General features: G+C 47.4%; 2 protein-coding genes across 7 annotated transcripts in view; one reads left to right on the top strand and one right to left on the bottom strand.

Moving 5' to 3' along the window:
• The window catches only part of LIN9 (lin-9 DREAM MuvB core complex component), a 43,003-nt gene extending 41,281 nt beyond the window's left edge, over positions 1–1,722 (top strand). For all 6 annotated transcript variants that reach the window (XM_086631765.1, XM_086631766.1, XM_086631764.1 and 3 more), the window contains one exon: positions 346–1,722. In XM_086631765.1, the coding sequence (XP_086487891.1) occupies positions 346–451 (106 nt within the window). In that variant the 3' untranslated portion in view covers positions 452–1,722. The remainder of the gene's footprint in view (positions 1–345) is intronic.
• Positions 1,723–3,555: 1,833 nt separating this feature from the next.
• MIXL1 (Mix paired-like homeobox) lies at positions 3,556–4,432 on the bottom strand. Its single transcript, XM_086629806.1, has 2 exons — positions 4,103–4,432; positions 3,556–4,023 (listed from the first exon to the last, which is right to left on the bottom strand). Exons 1-2 carry the CDS (start codon positions 4,430–4,432, stop codon positions 3,556–3,558), a joined length of 798 nt encoding a protein of 265 aa, XP_086485932.1.
• Positions 4,433–21,486: the final 17,054 nt, after the last annotated feature.

Here is a 21,486-nt window from a genome sequence, read left to right as displayed (position 1 = left end):
CGTCTCTATAATCAGCACCGCAAATCAGACGTTGGAATGGATTCAACTGAAGGTTCATGTACGCTGTGAAGAAGGTGATAATCTTTCCATTTCACTGTACTTATTTTGGGCATTTTAGCATCTCTTCATAATATTTTTATTTAACTCTGGTCATGTTGAAGCCTTCTTTAAAGTACCTGAGTCAGTAACTTCTGATTTCATGCAGCTGTTTGTGCAAATGCTGTTTTCACGTATGTCTCTACCAAGTTGCATTAGTGTAATTTGTGTTACTTTGACTTTCAGACACAACTCTTAAATATGAGGTTTAATGCTTTTTTTTTTTCCTTTCTTCTTTTCTTCCTGTAGTTGTTTTCAGAATAACGTTGAGATCCATGTTGCACATATTCAGAGCGGTCTGAGCCAGATGGGAAATCTACATGCTTTTGCAGCTAATAACACCAACAGAGACTGAAAATTTTCTTTCAAGTGTACAGCAAGTAGTTCTGGAAAATCCTCTTCCTTTATATAGGCTTCACCAAATATCCTAACTGCCAGAAGATAAGGGAAAAGAAAACCTCTCAGAAAAGACCCTTTTAAATATATTATATCTGCTTCTTAAGAAAACCAGCATTACTGGCCAGCGTTACGTTAGATTTCTCCATTTGTTACTCACATGCAGTAGTTTTGCTAACTGGTAATCTCTTAGTAATTGCATTTATTATAATAAACTTGAAAACATGCTTTCATATAATTTGAACTTAGTTTTTAAAAAGTTCAGATTAGTTCTGCACACCTCTTGCTGTTGGCTCTCCTGGTATGTTAGAAGTGATGAAGAGGAAACGGCTCCAATTAGTAGCCACACGGCAGGTCTGTCTTACGTAAAGCTACGCTTCCGTGTAGGTATTGAGAGTTGCCATTTCAGCCTTTGGGTCGCGGGGTGACAACGCAGGCTGAGCGTTCCCGATCTGAACAGAAGCAGCAACAGGATACGGGCAGCAAACAGAAGCTGTAAACTTGAGGATGTTGGGCAGGTCTATCGATCAGTCAGTGTCTTGTTGGAACTTTTAATTTATCATAACTTATATAAGGAATCTCATGAAGGAATATAAAAAAGTAACCGGTAACTTTCCAGAAAGAGATTGGTGATGGCTTTTTCCCTTCACATGGGGCGAAAGAAATGCTTTAGTTGGTATTTTATATAAATGACTGGTTAAACTTAATGTTTTTCCAAATTTTTGTTTGTTTTGCACAACTTTTAAATTAGATTACTGGTTATCCAACAATACCCCACACATAGAAATATGAAGATTTTTATAATTAAAGATAACCAGTGAGGTAAACTGCAAAAAATAAAACGTGACAACCTGCCTATGAGTACCTTTTGGAATGTTAATCTTGTAAAAAGTGTGTATTGGTTTGTTTAAATAGTCTTGTAAAGCTTCTGTGTAATGAATTGTTTCCAGATTTGAATTTCCAGAGATAGCTGTAGAGATGTTTTTGATTCTTTTAGATGCCTCATTAAATGAGGTCTTTTATATGTTAATGTATAAAGAATATGTAAACAGGATTATTTTCAATTTTAAAATTTTGTATAGTTTAAAGATGCTTCTGTATTCTGTGTTGGTATTGTGCCACTGCAAAACTTTAGTGCAGAGTTTATATTTAGCTAAACTTGTTCTGTTAATTAAGAGAAATGCATAAATCTTTTATTCTCAATGAAATTTGTAACTCTGAATAAATTGACCTATGAGAGTTGATATATTTCACAAAAATGCAAAGTTTTTTGCAGATGGTCTCAGGTCATTTTTTTTAAGAGAAGTTAATTTAATTGCTGAAAATGAAATGTTATGACGACAAGGTGAGTAGCTGTTTTAAAAGGTATTTAGACAATTTACAAGGGATATTACAAAATAATGATAAGCACTGATTTTACTGAGTTACCCATGGAAAGGTGCCTCTTGTAACGCAACAGAACATTGCAGTGGTCCCTCCAGTTGCGTTTGTAATTATGTTACCCGTTATTTTGTGATGTTACCATCTGTTTGGTAAAGACAACCGGAAGGTCCCCTCTCACCACCCTTTTCATTTAAACAAAGAAAAGTGCCACAGTCTAATTTAAGGCATGGATGTTCAGTCTGACAGTAACTACCATCATCTACAGTTAATGCAGGAAAAAGGAACCGTCCCCTCACCCCCCCCGTCTCCTCGTCATCTGCTGCTCATAAAATCTGCCAGCGGGAGAGTTCGGGGAGCTACGCTGCTGGAGAGCAGCTCACCTTCTTCCCTAAGGTCACAGCTCCTTGGGCACCCAAGTCCACTTGGGTGGATGGCGTCTGATTTTTGGCTGGTTGGTTTTGCGTCATGTTTATTTCAAGGAGAGCTCTGCTTTTTAGAGGGAGAATGTTGATCGGCAATCCCGCTGTGCCGCTTACCCTTATAAGTTTGCAGTGCAACCACAATGCAGCTCTCCCAGATCTTGCGAGCACAGGTATGTTACGGGGCGACACGGAAAGCCTTTGTGCATTGGTAACCTTATTCTATGGGACATGATGCTCGATCCACCGGTACACAGGTCACCTTTCCTGTGCTCCCAAACAATCCGAGCCTCATGGCATTCAGGTGCTCACTTGTAATTCAAGTCTTACAGGTGTAATTTTGGTGTTCTCAGAAGTGGTGTCAGTGCAGAGCCGTTCCAAGCACTGCCCACCATTTAAGCAGCATCTGTGTAGTCCCTAGTATTCCAATTCCAAACTAAAGCACCTTTGCAGTGCTCGTAGAATATCCCTGCTTTTCTGTAGCTTAACCTAGGCTTACACGGCAGAGTTGAGGTTTTTGTCCGAGCAAGACAATGACTTCAGGGTTTGGGTTTTGTATTGCTCAGGTCATAAATTTGCATTTTTGTTAAGGGAATGAGGTGGTTGTTTAGAGCAGATCTAAAGCAAATACTGACAGGCGGTTTAAGGCAGTTTTCGTAACCTGTCCTTCAGACTCCTTAGGTCTCTTCTTCACACCTGGACCGCAGGTCCAGGCTCTCCAGGACCTGAGAGGAGAACCTGCAGCTGGGATACCCACCACCTCTGTTCTCTACCCTACATGGACCAAGGTAAGAACCCCTGTCCCTGCCCCAGGTACACACACAAGTAGAGTGAAAATTCAAACCTTTTATTTTTTTTTTTTCCTCTGTCAAAAAATCCTGACAGACCATCCCACTCTTCTACTTTTCTAAGACTAGTCCCCACCCCCAAAACACAGTGGATTTGATTAGCTTTTGCCTAAAGAAGGTTAAACAGAAATACAAAACATGCTCATGGAAATCTTTAAATACAGTGTAAAAAGATGCCCTCAGCTGCTAGAGCTGACCCGTATCTTTCTTAAATAAATAGTAAAATCAGTTACTACCGGATAAAGTGCAACAGTTGCAGAGCAGGGCTGAGGTAGCGCGGTAGGCGACTGCTCCCTGCCTCAGCCGCGTCCCCCCAGGACTGGGTTCGGCGCGGGGAAGACGCGGCACCGAGACCGGGGGATGCAGTTTTAACCCTCCCCGGGGCCGGGTGCCGGTCCCTCCCGGGGCGGCGCTCATAGGGCTCGGAAGGCGCCGAGGGCGTTCTCCTCCCACTCCGAGCCCGACTCCGAGTAGCCGCTGGTGTCCTCGGCGTCCGACACGGGCGAGTACTGCCCGCAGAAGGCGCGGGCCGGCGGGAAGGGGCCGGCCGCGCTCCCCACGGCCGGCGGCGGCCCCGCGAAGGAGGCGGCCTGGGCCCCGCCGGGCTGGCTGGGCGGGAAGCCCTCGAAGCCGGGGCCGGGGGGGAAGGCGGCGGGCGGCGGCCACTCGTAGGGGGCCGAGCCCCCCTCCTTGATCTGGACGATCTGGGCCAGGCCGGAGACGGCGTAGCGGGGCCGCTCCGGGGCGCGCAGGGAGGCGAAGCGGGGCGGCCGCGGGTAGCCCGGCGGCGGGGGCGGCTCGGCGGCGGGCGGCGCGGCGGGGCCGGGGCGGGGCGGTCCCCGCTGGCGGCGGGACTTGGCGCGCCGGTTCTGGAACCAGACCTGGGGAAGAGAGGGCGGCGGTGAGGACGGGCGGGCGGGGGAGGCCCCGGGGCGGCGCGGCGCAGCCGGCGCCCCTCACCTGGATGCGGGACTCGGGGATCTGCGTGGCGTCGGCCAGCTTCTCCCGCAGGTAGATGTCGGGGTACATGGTGTCCTGGAAGACCAGCTCCAGCGTCTCCAGCTGCGCCGCCGTGAAGCTGGTCCGCTTCCGACGCTGCGAAGCCGCCGGCGCCCCCTCCGACGGCTCTGCCGTCCCCCCGTCCCGGCCCGCCGGCGATCGGCCCCGCTCCGCCGCGGGAAGCGCCCTGAGAGCGGGCGAGGCCGGGCTGGGCCCGCCGCCCCCCACCCACCTGCCTGCGGGGAAGGCGGGCGGCTCCGCCGGGGGCTCCCCGAAGCGCAGCGCGGCCATGGCAGCGGGCGAGGAGGGGGCCCGGGCCGCCCCGCCGTCCTTTATAGCCGGGGAGGGGGCTCGGCAGGGGCGGGGGTTCGAAGGGAGGCGGCACGGCCCCGTGGGGAAGGTGGGCGCGGAGGTCCGGGCACCCCGCCGAGCCGCCTGGCCCCGCACCCCAGGCTTGCTGGTGGGCTGCCCGCTGGGCGCGTCCCCCTCCCTGCTCAGCCCGGAGGCCGCAGCGGCGCCTCGGGCACCGCGGCCCCACGCGTGTCCGACGGGGTGGGCGATGGCTGGCAGCCCTCGACTCCCTGCACGAAATACGGGCAGCAAAGGGGAGAGCGGAGCGGGGTTAGCATCCACCGCCTGTTGGCAAAACAACCTGGTGTTGGGAGGTTGGCACCCTGAATAGGACCCAGTCCCGCAGCAGGGTTATTTCTGATACAACATCTGGGCTGATACAGTTATGGAAGTTTGCTCCCTCCAGCCACTGGTGCGGAGGTGGGTGTTCTCCAGCAGCTGCCCACTTTGGCATCCCTCGCATGGTGTGAGACTCAAAGTAAACAGAAGTTATCTCTTCCCGTGGCCGCGGCTGCTCTGCCGAGCTTTGCTGCAAGCTGTGCTGCCAGCGTATGGCCTCCTGCTGTGCCCGTCGCTGCAAAAACATCTCCTTCTTTTTAAGATGCAAGTTAAACGCGCCTGGAGAGCCCCAGCAACACAGCCAGGGCAGAGACAAGACCCTGGTGTCATCACCTTTTCCACCCTCTTGCTGCTCGCACGGCCCAGGTGCTTCTGTGATAACTGTTTCCCAACTGGAGAGAATCTCACGCTGGAACCTCGCCCACGCGCTTCAACAGGCTACGCCTGACCGTCACCAAGGCGTTTTAAAAAGGGTTTGCCCTCGTTTTGCTTTACAGGACCGTCTCCTACAAAAAGTGACTCTATATGAAAGAATGGTGGGTTTTGATTGTTAAAAGCTGTTTTTGAAAGTTTCATTCCTAAAGCGTTTGTACCTTTGTGCTTTTACATGTGCAGTCACCCAGGTGCTTTCGTTAATGAAGTTTTTAGGTCGTTTGTTCCTGAAATCACGGCTTGTTAGTTTGCAGACAGAAACACAAGGCTCGTACAGCGTTCTCAGTTAGCAGTGTAATGAAAGGGCACTGCTGAGTGGTGATCCAGAAAGCATGGACAGCAGTATTTTTGGTTTTTAATAAAAGACTTGGGGAGGGTTGAATTACTCTGCAGATTCTGTGTAGATTTAGAAGAAAATCCCCTTTAGCACCAAAAGGTAATTACTCCATATTACATTTAAAGGATGAATATTTTACTCTATTTTACACCAAATAACACTTGCTGAAAATCATAAGCAGAGGTTTCTTTCCCACGTAACGCAGAATAAAGATGTGACATCCTTTAAGTTTCTGAAAGATTTAATCCTGCTTTGAATTATGCCCTTATAGGGACATTGACTTTAATTTCTAGGATTTGGCTAAGGTGGATTAAGTATGCCAGACAGAGGGAGCATCTTTTTCAGGGAAATGTGTGCTTTCACACATGTACATGCGGTTTCCTTGCAGCAGTAGCAGCCCAGGCTCAAGTAGCTGCTGGTACCACAGCCCCCCGCTGTTCACCCCCATCCTGCTGTTTTCCCTTTAGCTGAGTGGGTTGCTAAACCGTGTGCGAGTCCACACAGTGTGATCAGGAAACTAATCACAGTTAAAATAACTGTATGGTAACAGCAGGTACTGCTTTTTTCCTTTATCCAGCTCTGGGATTCCCTGACTGTGGGTCCCCAGCAGGAGCTGGGACGGCTGTACAAGTGAGAAGGCACTGCCAGGTGGAGCAGGAGGGAAATGAGGGGATCCCATCTGGGGGTGCTTCTAGGACTGCCGACACCTGGATCTGGTGCCGAGCTAATAGAGGACAAAACTGAGACAAGCTGCCCAGGAGCATGGTGGTTTTCAGTGTCAGACTTCCCATTAGGATGACTGCTTTATCAATGTTTATTGAAAGAGTGAGTACTGGGAGCTAATAGACCTATTCCCAACTCATAAATCTGGAAATGGGCTGACTCTTTGATCTCTGACTGCTGTGACATCTTTCGGGCCTTAAAAGCTTTCTCGGTTCTCTTGCACTTTGTGGTACCAGAGGTGCTCCAGTAACTATCTTGTAACAGCAGCTAACATGCTTCCTCTGAGGAGAAAATTAATGGAGACATTTCCCAGGCCTGAAAACTTTCATTAAGAGACGCAGATATAACATTTATAGACCATAAAAAAAAAGTCCACTTTGTTATAGTGGAAGCAAAATAACTTCTACATACTGAACTTTGTTGCAATAGACATCATGTATGAGCACGGTTTGACCGCTAGTTCTGCGATATGCAACAGGGAGCCTGTATTTTGCAGCTCTATAAGACAGGCTCTGACTGAAATCATATGGGCAAAATCATCGGTGCCCTTGGTGCAGCCTGGAATTATGCAGACAGGCTCCAGGGAATTACATTTTCTAGCAGGCGTTGCGGCAGTTTACCTGCGAGGGCCTGGCTGCACTGCCTGGCTGCGCACCTTTGGTGCCAACCTCTGCTTACTTCCACTCTCCCTGCCTCAGTTTCCTTTTCTGGGCTGGCTGGCTAATACCAGCACGTTGGTATATCTTGGTGATGAGTCCTCTTCTGCCTACCAGCGGTATGTGCTGGATATGAAAGCAGAGCAATTCTGGGGCAAGACCAGAGCCCGGGAATCGTATTTCCCCGTCCCGTTGCTCAAAGCATTACACACGAAGTTTCTCTGTGGGATCCTGGTGGCCGCCCTTCTGTATTGGCTTGGTTTGAAAGGGATCTCAGAGTGAAGAAAGACAAGGGGGACGGTGCTCTAATCGTGAAGGAGCGTGCTGTTAGGTGGACATCAGAGTAGTAGGCTTTTGCTGACTTGTAGGCAAGCAGGATGGCATGAAAGACAGCTCTTTGCTTTCTTATGCCAGTCCTGGAGACCTTAGAGCAGCCTTGCAGTACCTAAAGGGGGCCTACAAGAAAGCTGGAGAGGGACTTTTCACGGGGGCATGTAGTGATAGGACAAAGGGCAATGGCTTTAAACTGAAAGAGAGGAGATTTAGATTAAAACTAAGGAAGAAATTCTTCACTCTGAGGGTGGTGAGGCACTGGAACAGGTTGCCCAGAGAAGTTGTGGATGCCCCATCCCTGGAAGTGTTCAAGGCCAGGTTGGATGCAGCTTTGAGCAACCTGATCTAGGGAAAGGTGTCCTTGCCCATGGCAGGGAGTTGGAACTAGATGATCTTTAAGGTCCCTTCGAACCTAAACCATTCTATGATTCTCTCCTCTCCCAAGGTTGGCACACCTCTCCGCATCTCCCACAGAGAGTCATCCCACCGATGTGCTAAAAAGCGATGCCTGTGAGGTACTGCAGCGTGCCTCCTCCAGCTTTTTGCTTTCTTTTGAAAGCACTGAGTCTGGATTTGGCATAGTTTTCTCTTCCTGACAAGTTTTGCATCCTGCTGCGCCGCTTCTAGTCAGACAAGGAGGCTTCCGTTGCCTTGCAGGTGCCAGCATCTGCATGGAGCTGTGCCTAGGTAAGGGCTGGAAGCATTTACAAGCACATTCAGACGTTTGTCCCTTTCTGTTCTGCATACTTGCTTTATTTGTGTCCTGTCTAGGCACAAAGGGGCATTTTACTTCCTCCTTTGAGATGCAGAAGCTATGACCTAAGTCCAGAAGTGGCTTGCTTTTCAAAATTAAGATGATTAAAATTGAGATAGCTATATCTAAGGGACAAGCAGGCTACCTTGGGTAGATAACAGAGATTACAACCTGCTTCAGAGGCTGATGACATTGATCTTCACTGTATTTGTCAAGAAAGAATTCCTTATGCTTTTGTCCATGCTGGGAGTACCTCTGCACTAAGGTACCTGTGCTGAGGGGACTCTTACAATACAAAATGCACCTGTACCTGCAATGAAAACACAGTTTTAAGCTTCAGGTGGAGAACACGCTGTCATGTCACCACTGCCAGCTCTGAGCATCCAGCAAGGATAAGACAGGCAGGCTCTGAAACACTGAGATTTTGGAGAAGTGAGGGAGATGGGCCTTGGGCAGGGTTTGTTGGCCTGCTGGCTTTTCAGTCTTTTGCACATATAGCCAGGGAGGTTCTCTCAGGCTGTTGAGGGCCACAAAATCATCTTTCAAACGTGGAGATTAAGATCCTTCCTTCCGTGACTTGTGGAGCTGGGGCTTGGGAAGCTTCCCAGAACGCATGGCAAGGGTAGGCGGCAGTGTGACACTCAGTCGTGCCTTTGCTGCGAAAACAAACGCGCCCCTTCAGATCGCTAACCCACGTGAGCAGTTCTGCTGCTCAGCCCTGGAGGGGATGAGACACGATGGGTTTTGCTGTGCGGTGGCTTGGTGATTGCTAGAACAGCCTTTGCCGTGTTCAAACTCCTCCGGCTTGTCGCATCACTTTGTTCCTTCTTGTACTCTGCAGGGAGACAGCTCTTGCGCCGTATTTTTTGATTCCAGCAAAGCTTATTGGTTTTTTTTTTCTTTTTGGTGGCAATCTTTAATGAGAATTCTCTGGTGTCTAAAGCCAAGACTGAAGCTTTTAATAGTGCAAATGTAGGGGTCTCTTATCTCCCTGACTAAACTTGCAAAGACTTGGTATCTTGGAGATCTCAATTTCTACATCAGTTTTAAATGAAACTGGCCAACAGGTTCAATAGCTTATATTAGGAGACTGACCAAAGAAGGGACAGTGGTTACACAAACCTGATTTCATTAACTTAGAGAAAGTTTAAGAAAAAAAACATAGAATCATAGAATCATAGAATGGTTTGGGTTGGAAGGGACCTCAAAGATCATCTAGTTCCAACCCCTCTGCCACGGGCAGGGACACCCTTCACTACACCAGGTTGCCCAAAGCCTCATCCAACCTGGCCTTGAACACTTCCAGGGTTGGGGCATCCACAGCTTCTCTGGGCAACCTGTTCCAGTGCCTCACCACCCCGAGTGAAAAATTTCTTCCTTATATCTAATTGAAATCTGCCCTCTTTCAATTTAAAGCCATTAAAATGGTGACACATTTAAGACTTAGCTTAAGTTGAAGCTATATTGAAGGAGCAATGCCTGTATAACTATCTCCCAAATAAAATTAATTGTAGACCAGACGCATTTTTATGGTTGCATACATAACTACGTTTGCTGCAGAGCTTCTGCTGACGTGAAAATGCTGTTTAATTTCCAGCTTCTCTAGCAGGGCCCTGATAGCAAAAATCATTAATGCATGCTAGGCTTAGATTCTGGGGTTTTTTTCCTTCTACCTAAGAGGCAATCTGTAGATGAATGCTTAATTTCCCTCCGATTGCTTCTAGTCACTGTGACAAAGCTCTTTACAGCTTCCGAATGCTTTTAGAGGTTTATCACGTCTTCCCCATGTACATACACAGAGATCTATATATTGAGGCACGTCCAGGCTTTTAGGTAGAGTTCTGAGATCTCACAGTGATGTCATGTTTTTAAATTAAAATTTGTCATTTCGTAATGTTTGTGGTTTTAGCCCCCATGGCTATAACAAGGAAGAGCTTGAGAAGGTGGCCTGCGTGTAGTCCTCACTTTGACATAGTTTGCAGATGTCTTGAAGCATATTTTTGAGACACGTGTGCTGTCTGACCATTTTGGATGTTCAGCTGTGTCCCTGAGAGCTCCTCCTCGCCAGGGTCCCAGTGGGGTGCTGAGGAGGTCCTCAGTGCCTCACCGTGGCTCCTCACAGGACCCTCTGCTCCTAGAAGAGTCCCAGAACAGATCCCAGCCTCCCTGAAGACAAAGCACAGCAATCTACAGAGGAGAGGGGTTTTTCTGGGCTTTCCTGAGCAGCCCAAGAAGAATATTTGATGAAGGGGACCCCTTCTGCCTCTCAGAAGGGTGGGTGACAGCACGCTCACGCTTAGCGCTGAACCCCTTTCCAGGCCTTTGTACCTGCAGGTAAGAAATACGCGATGGAGCCCACCACATCGGAGAACCAGAACAATGTCAGAGCCTGGTGATATCAATCCCCAGTGCAGGGCGCTGCTCGTGCAGCCCAGCCCAGCTGCAGTGCCACCAGATATTCCAGATCACAAAGTAAAGGGCCAGTCTTGCCCAACAGCTCTGTGCACGGATCTTCCGCAGGGTTAAAACAGATGCGATGTGACACGCGGCGGTGTTCTCTCTGAAAGACGCCTGCCTTGCTTGGCTAGGATCTGATTACAGCCATATATGCGGGATCTATTTTCCTTTGAAAACTAAACTGCTGTCTCTCTCCGGTTTTGGCAACAAGGAACTAATAGTATCTTGTGACTTTAGCCCTGCGCTTAGGAGGGGGATGTGACTTGGTGAGGTGAGCCATTTCCTGAGAGGTGTGAGACGTGACTTCAAGACCTGGTGGTGCCATTCGTGTATTCTGCTCCAAGGAGTTGATAAGAGCTTCAGACACACAGAAAGCCTTGAAGAAAGCGGCCGTGGGGGAGGCGTAAGAACCTAGCAAATGCATATGAAAAGATCAAGGGGCTGCATTTGCTAAATCCCACCAGGAACAGATTCGGGGTGAGATGCCCAGGTTCAGAGGGGACTCAGACGTGGCAAAGGGGCAAGAGCACAGTATGTCTGATGTCTGGCAGCTGGCTCCCTACCTTCGGAGGGAGAGGAAGATCAAGGATTTGGGAGTGGGAGGGAGATTAGAGCAAATGGTGGGGGAGGGAAGAGGGAAAGGAAAGGGCAATAGGGAGGAAGCTACCAGAGGTAGGAGAGGCTGGTTGAAAGGGCAGGGGACATTTAGGGTTGAATTCAGACACTGTTACACCTCAGCCTGCCTTCGAGTTTCGAGGTACCCTGAGGATGGCAGGATGCATGTACCTGACTCTCGCTGTTGCTTCTGGAGCGAGTCGGCAATCCCACAAAGATTGCTGTGGCAGCAAGCCCTAGGCTTAAACAACTCCTTGGTGCTATTTATCTCTGCACCCTCTCTGGTTTTATAGCATGTGGTGCTGTGAGAGAACCTAAAGCCACTATTTAATAGAGCTCATCATGTTGCTTTGCTTACTCGCGTGCTCTGACCAAGGTCATACACCATTTGTAGAGAAATTTTCCTTAATGAAGAATCTTAGAACAACTGTTGATGCAGGTGGTTATATATATAAAATTACTGGGTTACCTGAACTCCCAGTAATGTTTAATTAATTCCCTGTACAAGCAAAGGAAAAAACTCTATCTCAGTGAATGAAAAAAAAACAAAAAACAAACAAAACAAAGAAAGAAGGTAAGAACAGAAGAGCTAAGGAAAAAGGCAGGACCCTGTTTACCTCCTTTTTGTACAGTACCTACTTAGGAGAGGCAGCCTTCCAGGGTGCAGCCAAAATAAGCACCCACAGCAGGGCTGGCAGAAGAAGACAGGGTGATATATAGCAGACAGGCCACATCCACTTTTAATAACACTGAATGACAGAAACAAAAGCTCCCAACAGTCCCCTTTTTTCCTTTTTCAAGCTCCTTGGCCTTATCAGGCAGTGTTAGGGCATTGTTTTGTACCTTTTCTTGGCAGACTCCAAAACCCTTATCATTATCCCCTGCACATGGAGAGGTCTTCCTTCTACCTGGGCTTAGCAAATGACAGTCACAAGGTTCTCTGTTTCTGTCTTGCAGTGTTTGGTTGTCTGTCTGAGTGCATGAGCTGCTGAAATTAATAGGGTTTTTTATGAGAATTTCACTTTTTTCTTCTTTGTTCATGTTAAAGCTTCTATCTCCTGGTTATTGAGAAAAGGATCCAAATGCAAAGCAAATTCTGCTCCAATGGTTCAAAACCAGAAGGCAATACATAGGACCAGAACTTTCCCAGTAACGTCGGATGCCTGTTACAGTACGAACAGGGATCCACTATCTTTTTCTGACTCTGGCTGCTCTGGTGGTATTAAACCCCACAAGTCTTCCCTCTCTGAATGGTATTGACTGGAGATTTCTCCAGTGGACTTCCCTGTGTTTCCCTCCTGCTGCTTAGGCATGTGCCAAGGCCAGTGCTCTGGCTTCAGTCTTACCATTCATTCTAAATGTTTCCCATCTTCTTTTCTGCTTAGTTTTGGAGACAAGGGACTGTTGGTCTCCCGTGTGTCATGACATCTGCAACAAAACCATTGTGGTTTGCTCTAGCATTTGTGTCTGGGGTGTTTCATTTCAAAGATGCTCAGGCCTCTGTACAGTTTGGAAGATTTTCAGCTTTAACATGTAGATGGAAGGTGGGAAGTTCCACTTGAGTTGGGGATTTGCAGTTAATCATTAAATCAGCACTTTCAGGTGATCATAGCTGGGGAGTGCAGTAGTTACTATGCCATTTGATGAAGTAATTCTCTTCCATGCATGAATTGACTTGTGTTTCTTTGCTATTTAAAATCACACTGAAGAAAAGAAAAAGAAAGAAAATACCACGCAACGAACCCAGTGGGCATTATTCCTGTGGGTTATCCTGATTTTTGTAAGCCCACAGCATGACTTTCTGGTGTCTGACTCACACAGAAGCTCCACACATTTGCATAGAAAAGTATCTGCATCTTCCTCCCCCACTATCCCGTCCTCCTGCTTCAACCATCCCAGGTAAGCCATCCGACACCATCCCGTATGTTCCCTCACTCCTCTCTACAAACACACTCCCTTGGGCATGTCCCTGCCCTCCACCCGGGGCGGGTGCCCCTCCACCCCCTGCCCTGCTCAGCCAGCTCTTGCCCCAGACCTTCAAAATACCTCCTGTTCTCTCATCCCCATTTTATATGATAGCTGGTTTTCTTCCCCTATTATTCAAGCTCATCTCCTCTGCTTTTATTTGTGGCAGGGTTTTTTTTCTATTTGACTTTGGCCCCGTCTGTCAAGGGCACACCCTTGTCACCTCCTTAGTCTAATCCTCTCCTTTGTTGTCTAAAAGTCTTCCTCTCTTTCCTTTTATTGGTACTTTTATCTCTTTCTTTGTTATCTTTCCATTCCCTTGATTCTTTCCCTCCTTTTTTGCATTTGACCAAGCTTCTCTTACACATATTACTTGGGGGATTTAAGACTTTTCTGCTTGACAGCTTTTCTTCCCTGCCCCCTGGAAGTTTCTCCGTGCCGCTGGACACACGCCAGAGAGCACATACCTTTATTACTCCGAATGAGACAACTGCAATCCCAGATCGAGAGTGACTCCAGGCGGCAGTGATCGCAGCAGCTCTCTGCTGCCATCTGAGCTGTCCCCCATATGTTTACGAGACCACGTTTGTGCTCTTTTGCTGTCATATCATCTCAGCTGGGAGGATGTCTTAAGGTCTTTGAGGTAAGAGAAGATATAAAGGAGTGGTAAGAGTTTGCTGCAAGGCTGAGTGATCAAAAACGGGTGCAGCAGCGTCGTAGTGTAGGTTTCTATTTGCAGTTCCACCGCTGCCATCCTCTTTTGTCACCACCCCCGGGCTCAAAGTCAGTGCCTGAACCATGACTGTAGACAAAGTCTTTATGACAGTGGCTGGAAATTGCAAAACGGGGCACAATTTCATGTCACTCACAGCATCACCTGGGTGTTTTACATCATGTGTGTCTTGGTGAGTGCCAGCGTAGCAGCATTCGTGGTTTTCTAGCATTTCAAAAAAAGGCTGTATTTCTCTTAATTCTTGCCAGGATAGACAAAGTTGGGGTCTTCGAAGGGCGCAGAAATTAGAAGATAAGGAGTTTCCTTTGCTTAATCTCTCTTGGTTGAACTGTCCTTCCTTTGTGTTTTGTATTTCTTACTGGATAAGGCAGCAGGAGCCCTGGTATGTACAGAGCAGTCCAGGAGAAACAAGGAACCTGCTGACACTGAAAATCCTGACAGACCAAAGACTGACCCTCCCCGCCCGAAAAGCTTGATTTTGCATCTCTGCAGACAAACAGTGATCTTTCTACTGACTGCATGGAGCAGGCTCCTGCTTGAGGGACCAGGATGATTTCTCGCTGGGAGATGCAAAGAGCCACACGGGTGCCCACACAAGCAAACCTCCTTGTGTTGCGCACTTTCCTCATTGTAACAAAGCCCCAGAATGTGTGTGAGCACTGACCTCCTTCATCTCGAACAGGTCTTTGCGTTTCAGCTTTCCACAGCAGCAGGTTGCCATTAACAGTGTGTAGCCAAGTCTGGGCTGTCCAAACATGTACATCAATTGCCTCTGTAACTTGCCTGTGGCCCCGTTGTTGAAGGGAAGGTGCATGGCACAGTGGCAGAGACACACAGGGTTGTTCTAGAAGATCCCTGTTCCAGAGCAGAATCGGTGCCTGCTTCCTGCTCTCCAGACCTTTAATGCAGCTTCACCAGATTCCTTCAGCTAACCAAAGTGAAAAAGCTGGTTTCACATGGGAATTTTACTTAGGACCATGTAAAATGCGTATGCACAAAGAGCTGCAGAAGACCTGGTCATTGCAGGTCTCCTTGACCTCTTCTCTCTCTCCACGTTTCCCAGGGTCACTTCTCAGACTCTTGCCAGTGTTTTCAGCAGATGCAGAAACTGTGCACCATGTCACACGGTAGGAAAGACTCACTTTTTCTTCACAACAAAAGGAGAGACACTCCTGTGGAATCCTCTCGGTATCTGTGGGTCCTGGTTGCTGGTTTTCTCCATGTAGGCATGTAGAAATCACAAATCATGAAAAAAAGGAGTCAAGAAGTGCTTTTTGGAGCACTTGCAGAATAGCCATAGTTGAAATAATTGCAATTTTTTTTTTTTTTTTCTGGGTGAAGTTTGGGCCGTTTGGGAATTGACCATTGAGCATGGTATGAACAGGAAGAGGAAAGCTAAGTGAAAAATATCTTTGCTAGCAGTGCCTCCAGTAGGCACAGCATAAATAAGCAAGGGATGTACCTCACTTTTTTGGTGAAGAAGTGTCTCCGTTAGACCTATTTAACGGTGGACTACATTAGCAAAATACTCCTAGTGTGACTGTGGCTGTATAGCAAAGTGTCATTTTCCACCTCCTTCCTGAAGAAAATAAGCAGTGCTTGTTTAAACAGAGATTTTGCTGTTAGAACTGTGTTTTGATTACAGCGCAGAAGAACGGAGGGCGGCCTGGTCATGTTGTGGGGATGCTGTCGGGCACCGCTCTCAGTTGTCCTGCGTGAAGTACACGGGTTGCGTGTGCCTTGGGGAGGAGGCAGTGTGACACTCGCCGCCGGTCCCCTCATGTAGTGCCGGGTGGGAGCACAGCGTAAAGAGGGCAGCAACAATCTTGGGGTGAGGCTGGAGAGGACTTCTGCCGTTGCCGATGTCACATGTTTAAGCAGAAATTCATCCGACGTTTTGGAAGGGGGAAGGCAGTGCTGAGCACTCCTGGCTGCTGTGCTGGGTACGTGCCCGATGCACTTGGCTACAAGGATGATGCGTTTTCCAGCATAGAGGCGGCTTCTGTCCATGCAGTTTTAAGGTCAAATTGTGCCATCACACACCCTTGAGACAGTAAACAGTGGCAGATTGTGAAAGGGGCTGCACCAGTAGCTCCTACCCATGACGTTTTTGGCACGCGATCTAACCAACGCCTGGGGAGAGTGATGCACCATCTCCTCACATTTTGCAGCCTTTCCTGGTGAAGGTAGGCTAGACGTCCCTGGCTTGGCCTTTGAAATGGACTTCTTGCCAGGACAAAGGGTCCCTGCGAGATGAAACGGAACAGGTCAGGGGAAGAGTTAGACATTGACGTTTCCCCATGAGGTCTCTTAGGATCTCAGAAGAAACCGTAGCTGAAAACCAAACGGTCTGCGGTCACTGACTCAGCGAGGGGGTGCAGTGCATGTAAAACTGTGAAAGTTACTTCAGGAAACCCCAGGCCATTCACATGAAGTATGTCCAGCAATATAGTAGTACAGATATTCAGACACACGCAAGCGCAGGGTGGATTTAGAAGTTTTGGGGGGCTAGACCTCATACAATCAGCACCGGTTGAGGTGAAACCTCCGCACTAAACCTTTACTCAGCAGTGTTTCAGCCTCCCCTGCTTTATTGTACCCTAGTTTGGATGTCCACTCGCGAGGTCACGACAGCTGTCGGTCACTGCTGACCTGGGCCAGATTTGAATGCTGGGTCCCGAGATGAGGTGTCACCCTACCGTTCTTCTGCAGAGGCAGCGCTCTTCCTGAAGAAGCTTCTCAAGAGCATTTCTAATGGATGCAGGGAAAAGAAGAAAGCACGTCCCCAGGCTTTTACTTCCATGCTGGCACTGCACTGCTTCCTGCGACCCGCTCTCCTCCCGGCAGCGCATGGCTTTAAGGTTGCATAGGCCGGGGCGAATATATTTTAGAGTGAAACTCTATTTAGCCGTGATGTCAACTGCAGCCAACTATAAAAAGCTCAGTAATGCTCTTTGAAAGTGTAACAGCTGCTGCTCTACACAGTCTCTGGTGTATTACCAGTCCGCCCTATTTCATGTGCACACAACCAAAATAAAATATTGTAGCACTCATCTTATTATATAGTTCAACGAATTTGGGACATGAACTCCCCAGAAACCAGCAGGAATTCAAGGTTAGACAAACTGGGTAATTTTACACAGTTTGTTAAACAGAAAGGTAATTTTTTTCCAGCTTTGCAATACAGCCTGACTTTTACCTAGTGCTTGACTATATGCTATCAGCGATCCCTACGTAGTGACACCAGAGCAGCAAACCTTTCCTTTGGGCAATTTTGCTGGATGTTGTTCACATACAGTTACAAACTGAGCTCTTGCATGGGGGAAAGTCCAGCAATATACTGTCCAACATATTAAACCTATTTGTGTCCTTATCTGGATGTGGCCACCTATATTTGAAAACGCACTAACCAGGCCAAAATTTCCCATAAAAGCAGGACTGTTTACAAAAACATGATTTATTAATCTAGAGTGAACAGAGAGAAGTGAATGACTGTGGAATTGTGCTAGCACTACACACTGTCCCAGTACTGGAGATGGGGTCTCAGCTGGGTTTCTGTTAAGGACAGCCCTGAAACTGTGGATGCTGTAATAATAAAGCTGATTATTTTCTAAAGTCTGAACAATAAATGTTTAGGAGTAATCCCTGCATTCCACTTTGTGGACTTCCTTCTGTTGAGGCCCTTGATACATTTTCCACATTTTCCAGGGATGTGTCTGTGTTTTACTAAAAATTGGGAAGGTTGAGCAACCTGCCAGCAGTTAAGTGAAACCCAGTGAGCAGCAGAGCAAGAAGGGGAGCCAGGCTGTTCTGGTTCTGCTTTCCTCCTTCTCATGCCTTCCCTTCAGTCACTGGGCCTGCTGGCTGGTGAGCTGAAATTATCAGTGGTCCTTCTAATTCAATTTTCTGCAACCAAACGAGACAGCTTGAAAAATATGAGTCCAGGAAGCAACAGCTACATAAAAAGGACAAGGAAAAGTTGCAGAAAAAAATCTCATGAGTGCCCAGTTTGCTGCAATGGTTGCTCGAAGTCCCGCTGCGCTGAGCCCAGACTCAGTGGGCTCCATCATAGGGACAAGCCCAAGCTCCAGGTCCCTTCTGTATCCTCAACAAGACTCAGCAGTGCAAAGTGGCCGCGGTGTTGTAGGCACGTTGAGTTTCTTTGGTTTGTGACCCTCCGGTCACAGGGAAAGTTTGGGAAGGAGCTAGGGAGCAGCCTCGGTGCCCCAGCACGGTGTGATGGGTGCAGGCCCACCCTTCCCTAGCAGCTCTCTGGAAACCCCCCAGGCTCCCCCGGTTTGTCAGGATGCTCGGCTGCTCACTGTGCTGCGTTAATGGGACGGGGAGCGACTGGGGGAGTCAGGTTCTTCTGTGTACAAACACACACGAACGCACGCCGTATGGTTGTTTAAATACAGTGATGCTGAAGAAGGGTGACTTGTGTCAACAGACAGAGATGAATTTACATGCTATGGTGTGTAGCCACATGCTGTCAGGTAAAAGCTGGCACATTTTGTGTGTCCAGCCATGTATACATAATGGTATCACAGCAGGAGCTGAGTTGCTGTGGAATTTGAGGTTGTGTTTTTTTAATGGCACCTAGGAAACAGGATACTGGAAATCCTTGGACATTCAATAACTTCCCAGGCAGAGCCTTTCTTTGTCCTCTAATAGTCTGCAGATTATTTAAGATTTTACTATATCCCTCAATAACTAAGAGCTCAGTTCTTCAGATATTGAGCAACCTCCATTCTGAATAGGGACGGCTGAGACTTTTTGCAAAGCTTTTGTCTGAGGCTTTGCAACAACTAAGTGGCTTCCACACTTCTAGAAGTGAGACCGGTAAATCACTGGCCATGAGCCCATTTGTTCAAAGAAGAAAAGAAAATAGCACTGCAATCCTACACGGGTGACAAGATGAAGCTGTCTCTCTCATACAATAGCCATAGAAACCTCAGGCTCCTGGTGTTCTGACTCCCTGGCTATGATTTTCCACAGAGACCGAGTAATTTATTTAATCCTTTAACTATCTCTTTGTAGAATCTTGGAGCTTTAGGGTGTCAGAAGGAATCATCAAACTAACTCCTGCAAGGCATTAGAAGGCTAGATCTTGCAACATGTCACCAGGGGAAAAAAAAAAAAATTTATTTCAAAACAGATATTTTCCATCTCATACATTTCACAAGTTGAGGAAAAAAAGCTCTTTTAAAAATGAAAATTAATTGAAAATCTAGATCCTTTTGCAATGAACGTGATGCTAAAGCTGACATCTTGTTTCTTTCACTCGTGGTTAGAGAAATTTTCTTCTTCAGATCTTTAGGACTTTCCAGTCCTCCTGAAGGATTTTTCTCCTGACTCCTAGGTGACTGTTAAAAAGATAAAAATTATCAGATATTTTGCAGTGCATTAAATTTTTTACCTCTAAATAAGTAGTATTTTCATCCAAACAGTTGTATTGGATACTCTCACTTATATTTGTGGGATTTGGGAGTCTTAATCAAGACTAGCCCCTCCTGACATGACCACTAAAGCCCAGGGACTGGATTATTCTGTTAAAGTGATCAACAGTGAGATAATTACATTTTGCACGCAAAATGTAGTCAGGGGGTCAGAGCGAATACCCACTGACCTGAATGCAGCGTTTCGCACCGCAGTGATAAGGTTCAACCAGCAAAGATTGCTGCTGCCCTCTTTTTGAATAGAGAGGATTAGCAAGAACCGGCTGTCTGTCGTGGCTGACAGGTTACTGGGAGGTGCTGGGCACACTACTAGTGATGTTTGGGACTCCGTCTGGCAAGGAATTGTCTTCCCCAGGTTTTTGTCTGGAAAGAAACGTCAGCTGCTGTTGCGAATATCAGAGCCTGTTCTCTAGCTGGAAAATGTTGGTTTGCTGTTACATAAAGGCTACTCAACAATTACAAAGACGGGCACTCTATGGAGGCCTGTAATAAAAGCAACACACAAAAGGAGATATTATATTCACATGTTTTTGTGCTTAAGGGCTTGTCTATACTGGAGAGATTATTTTTTTTTTTTTCTGTGAGTATCTCAGTGAGGTTAAAGACACACTCTTCCTGCCTATGTCTGTACAGCTACATCTAAACGAGGGCTTTTATCAGCGTAACTATGTCAGCAAAAGACCCAGCTCTTAACTCACATAATTGCACTGGTAAGGCTCCTGAAGTGGAGGCCAGCTTATACAGATTCTGCAGACGGAAGGAAGCAAGAGAATTGCTCCTTTCATCACGACAGCGTTTTATCTCGGGGGCCTAGTGCTGACATTTTGAGCGTTGTTAACCTCTGCTATTTTAGGGCTGGTGTGTAGGAGCGCATCGCCACTGAATCAGGCATTCAGATACTTCTCTCCTGGGAAGATGGTTCAGAAATCTGGCTGGTAAGATGTAATCACCTCCGTTAAGCTTTTCCTTTGAGAACTTCTTTTCTACTTCTCGCCCTGTTTTTTCCTGATGAAACTCTCTCATGTGCCAGCCATCCTGGACCCTGTTTTACATGAGAGACATGACGAGGTCCCCAGTGGATGACTCCATGACAACTTTAAAGTATATGTGAATATGTCATTCCTCTCCTCATTCAGAGATTTCATTATCTTGCAGCAAAGCATATGAAAGGAAGAGGATTCACGTCTCTCTATACTTAAGAGGAAAAACGTCTGACCTGTTCAACACCAATTCCTCTCAAGCATCAGCAAGATATGGACCAGAAGGTGTGCAAATTGTAGGCATTTTAAGCCAAAGGGGCTGGGTCAGATTATGGATCTACTAAACGTGCCAGTCTTGAATTCTGGCTTGATGAAAAATGAGGGTTTGGCAGTTTAAGGAGATCTTGCCGGCCACTCCCTTTGCCATCTCCTTCATTCACACTCCTTTCCTTGCAACCCTTCACCCTGGCAATTGTACTGACTCAATTGTTTACGGGGCTGAGCTGTAAACCAGATCTGGGACTAAAGCCAGCTTAAAAAGAGAGAGAGGGTGCGATAAAAGGAAGGAGGCTGCTTTTCACTGTGAGCCAGTACTGCCACTGAAACCCCATGGTACCAAAACACAGCCTTCTGCAGTGATGGAGAGAGGAACCACGGTCTGTCCAAGAGGAACCTCTGCAAGCCAAGAAAAGGCACAGTTACTAGCACAGCCCCTACACAAATGTAGATCTGTGACTCTGCCTTGCAACAAAGGGTCTTGTATTGCATCTGTAAGAAAGGATGTTACTGCGTATCTCCTGTGAGGACAGCCTACTCACAGATAGAGAGAATGGGAAGCCCTGTCTCAGTAATTTGTCCTGTGCTGTCCAGTAGGAAACTGGAGAGAGGAGGTTTTAGCTCAAAAGTTTCCTTTTTTGTTCACCAGCCTCGCTCTCCATTGTCTGCTACGACTTTATTGTCCTTGATGAGAAAGAAGGAAAAATGAGAGAAGAAAATGATGTCAAAACCCTATCGCCAGTCTGATGGGACCTGTGTGATTCTCAGCAGTTCTGCTGTGCAGTAGATTTCAGTCTACGGTTGTTGCACTGGGAATGACTGCCAAGGTCCACAAAAGCCACAAAGGAATGGAAGTCATAGAATCATAGAATCGTTTAGGTTGGAAGTCAATAGGTTTAGTCCTGCTGTGCAGGATCTGCCTCTCTGCTAGCAGT

The sequence above is a fragment of the Tauraco erythrolophus genome, chromosome 2 (genome assembly GCF_009769465.1).
Source record: "Tauraco erythrolophus isolate bTauEry1 chromosome 2, bTauEry1.pri, whole genome shotgun sequence".
NCBI lineage: Eukaryota > Metazoa > Chordata > Aves > Musophagiformes > Musophagidae > Tauraco > Tauraco erythrolophus.
Note: the sequence above shows the minus strand (reverse complement) of the source record. Positions and strands in the feature narration are given on the sequence as shown.

Bases quoted from the DNA above. Each gene is read 5' to 3' on its own strand.
- MIXL1 (XM_086629806.1), bottom strand. From the start codon at position 4,432: ATGGCCGCGCTGCGCTTCGGGGAGCCCCCGGCGGAGCCGCCCGCCTTC. The intron at 4,024-4,102 runs GTGAGGGGCGCC...TCTCTTCCCCAG, and splicing joins TCCCCGAGTCCCGCATCCAG to GTCTGGTTCCAGAACCGGCG.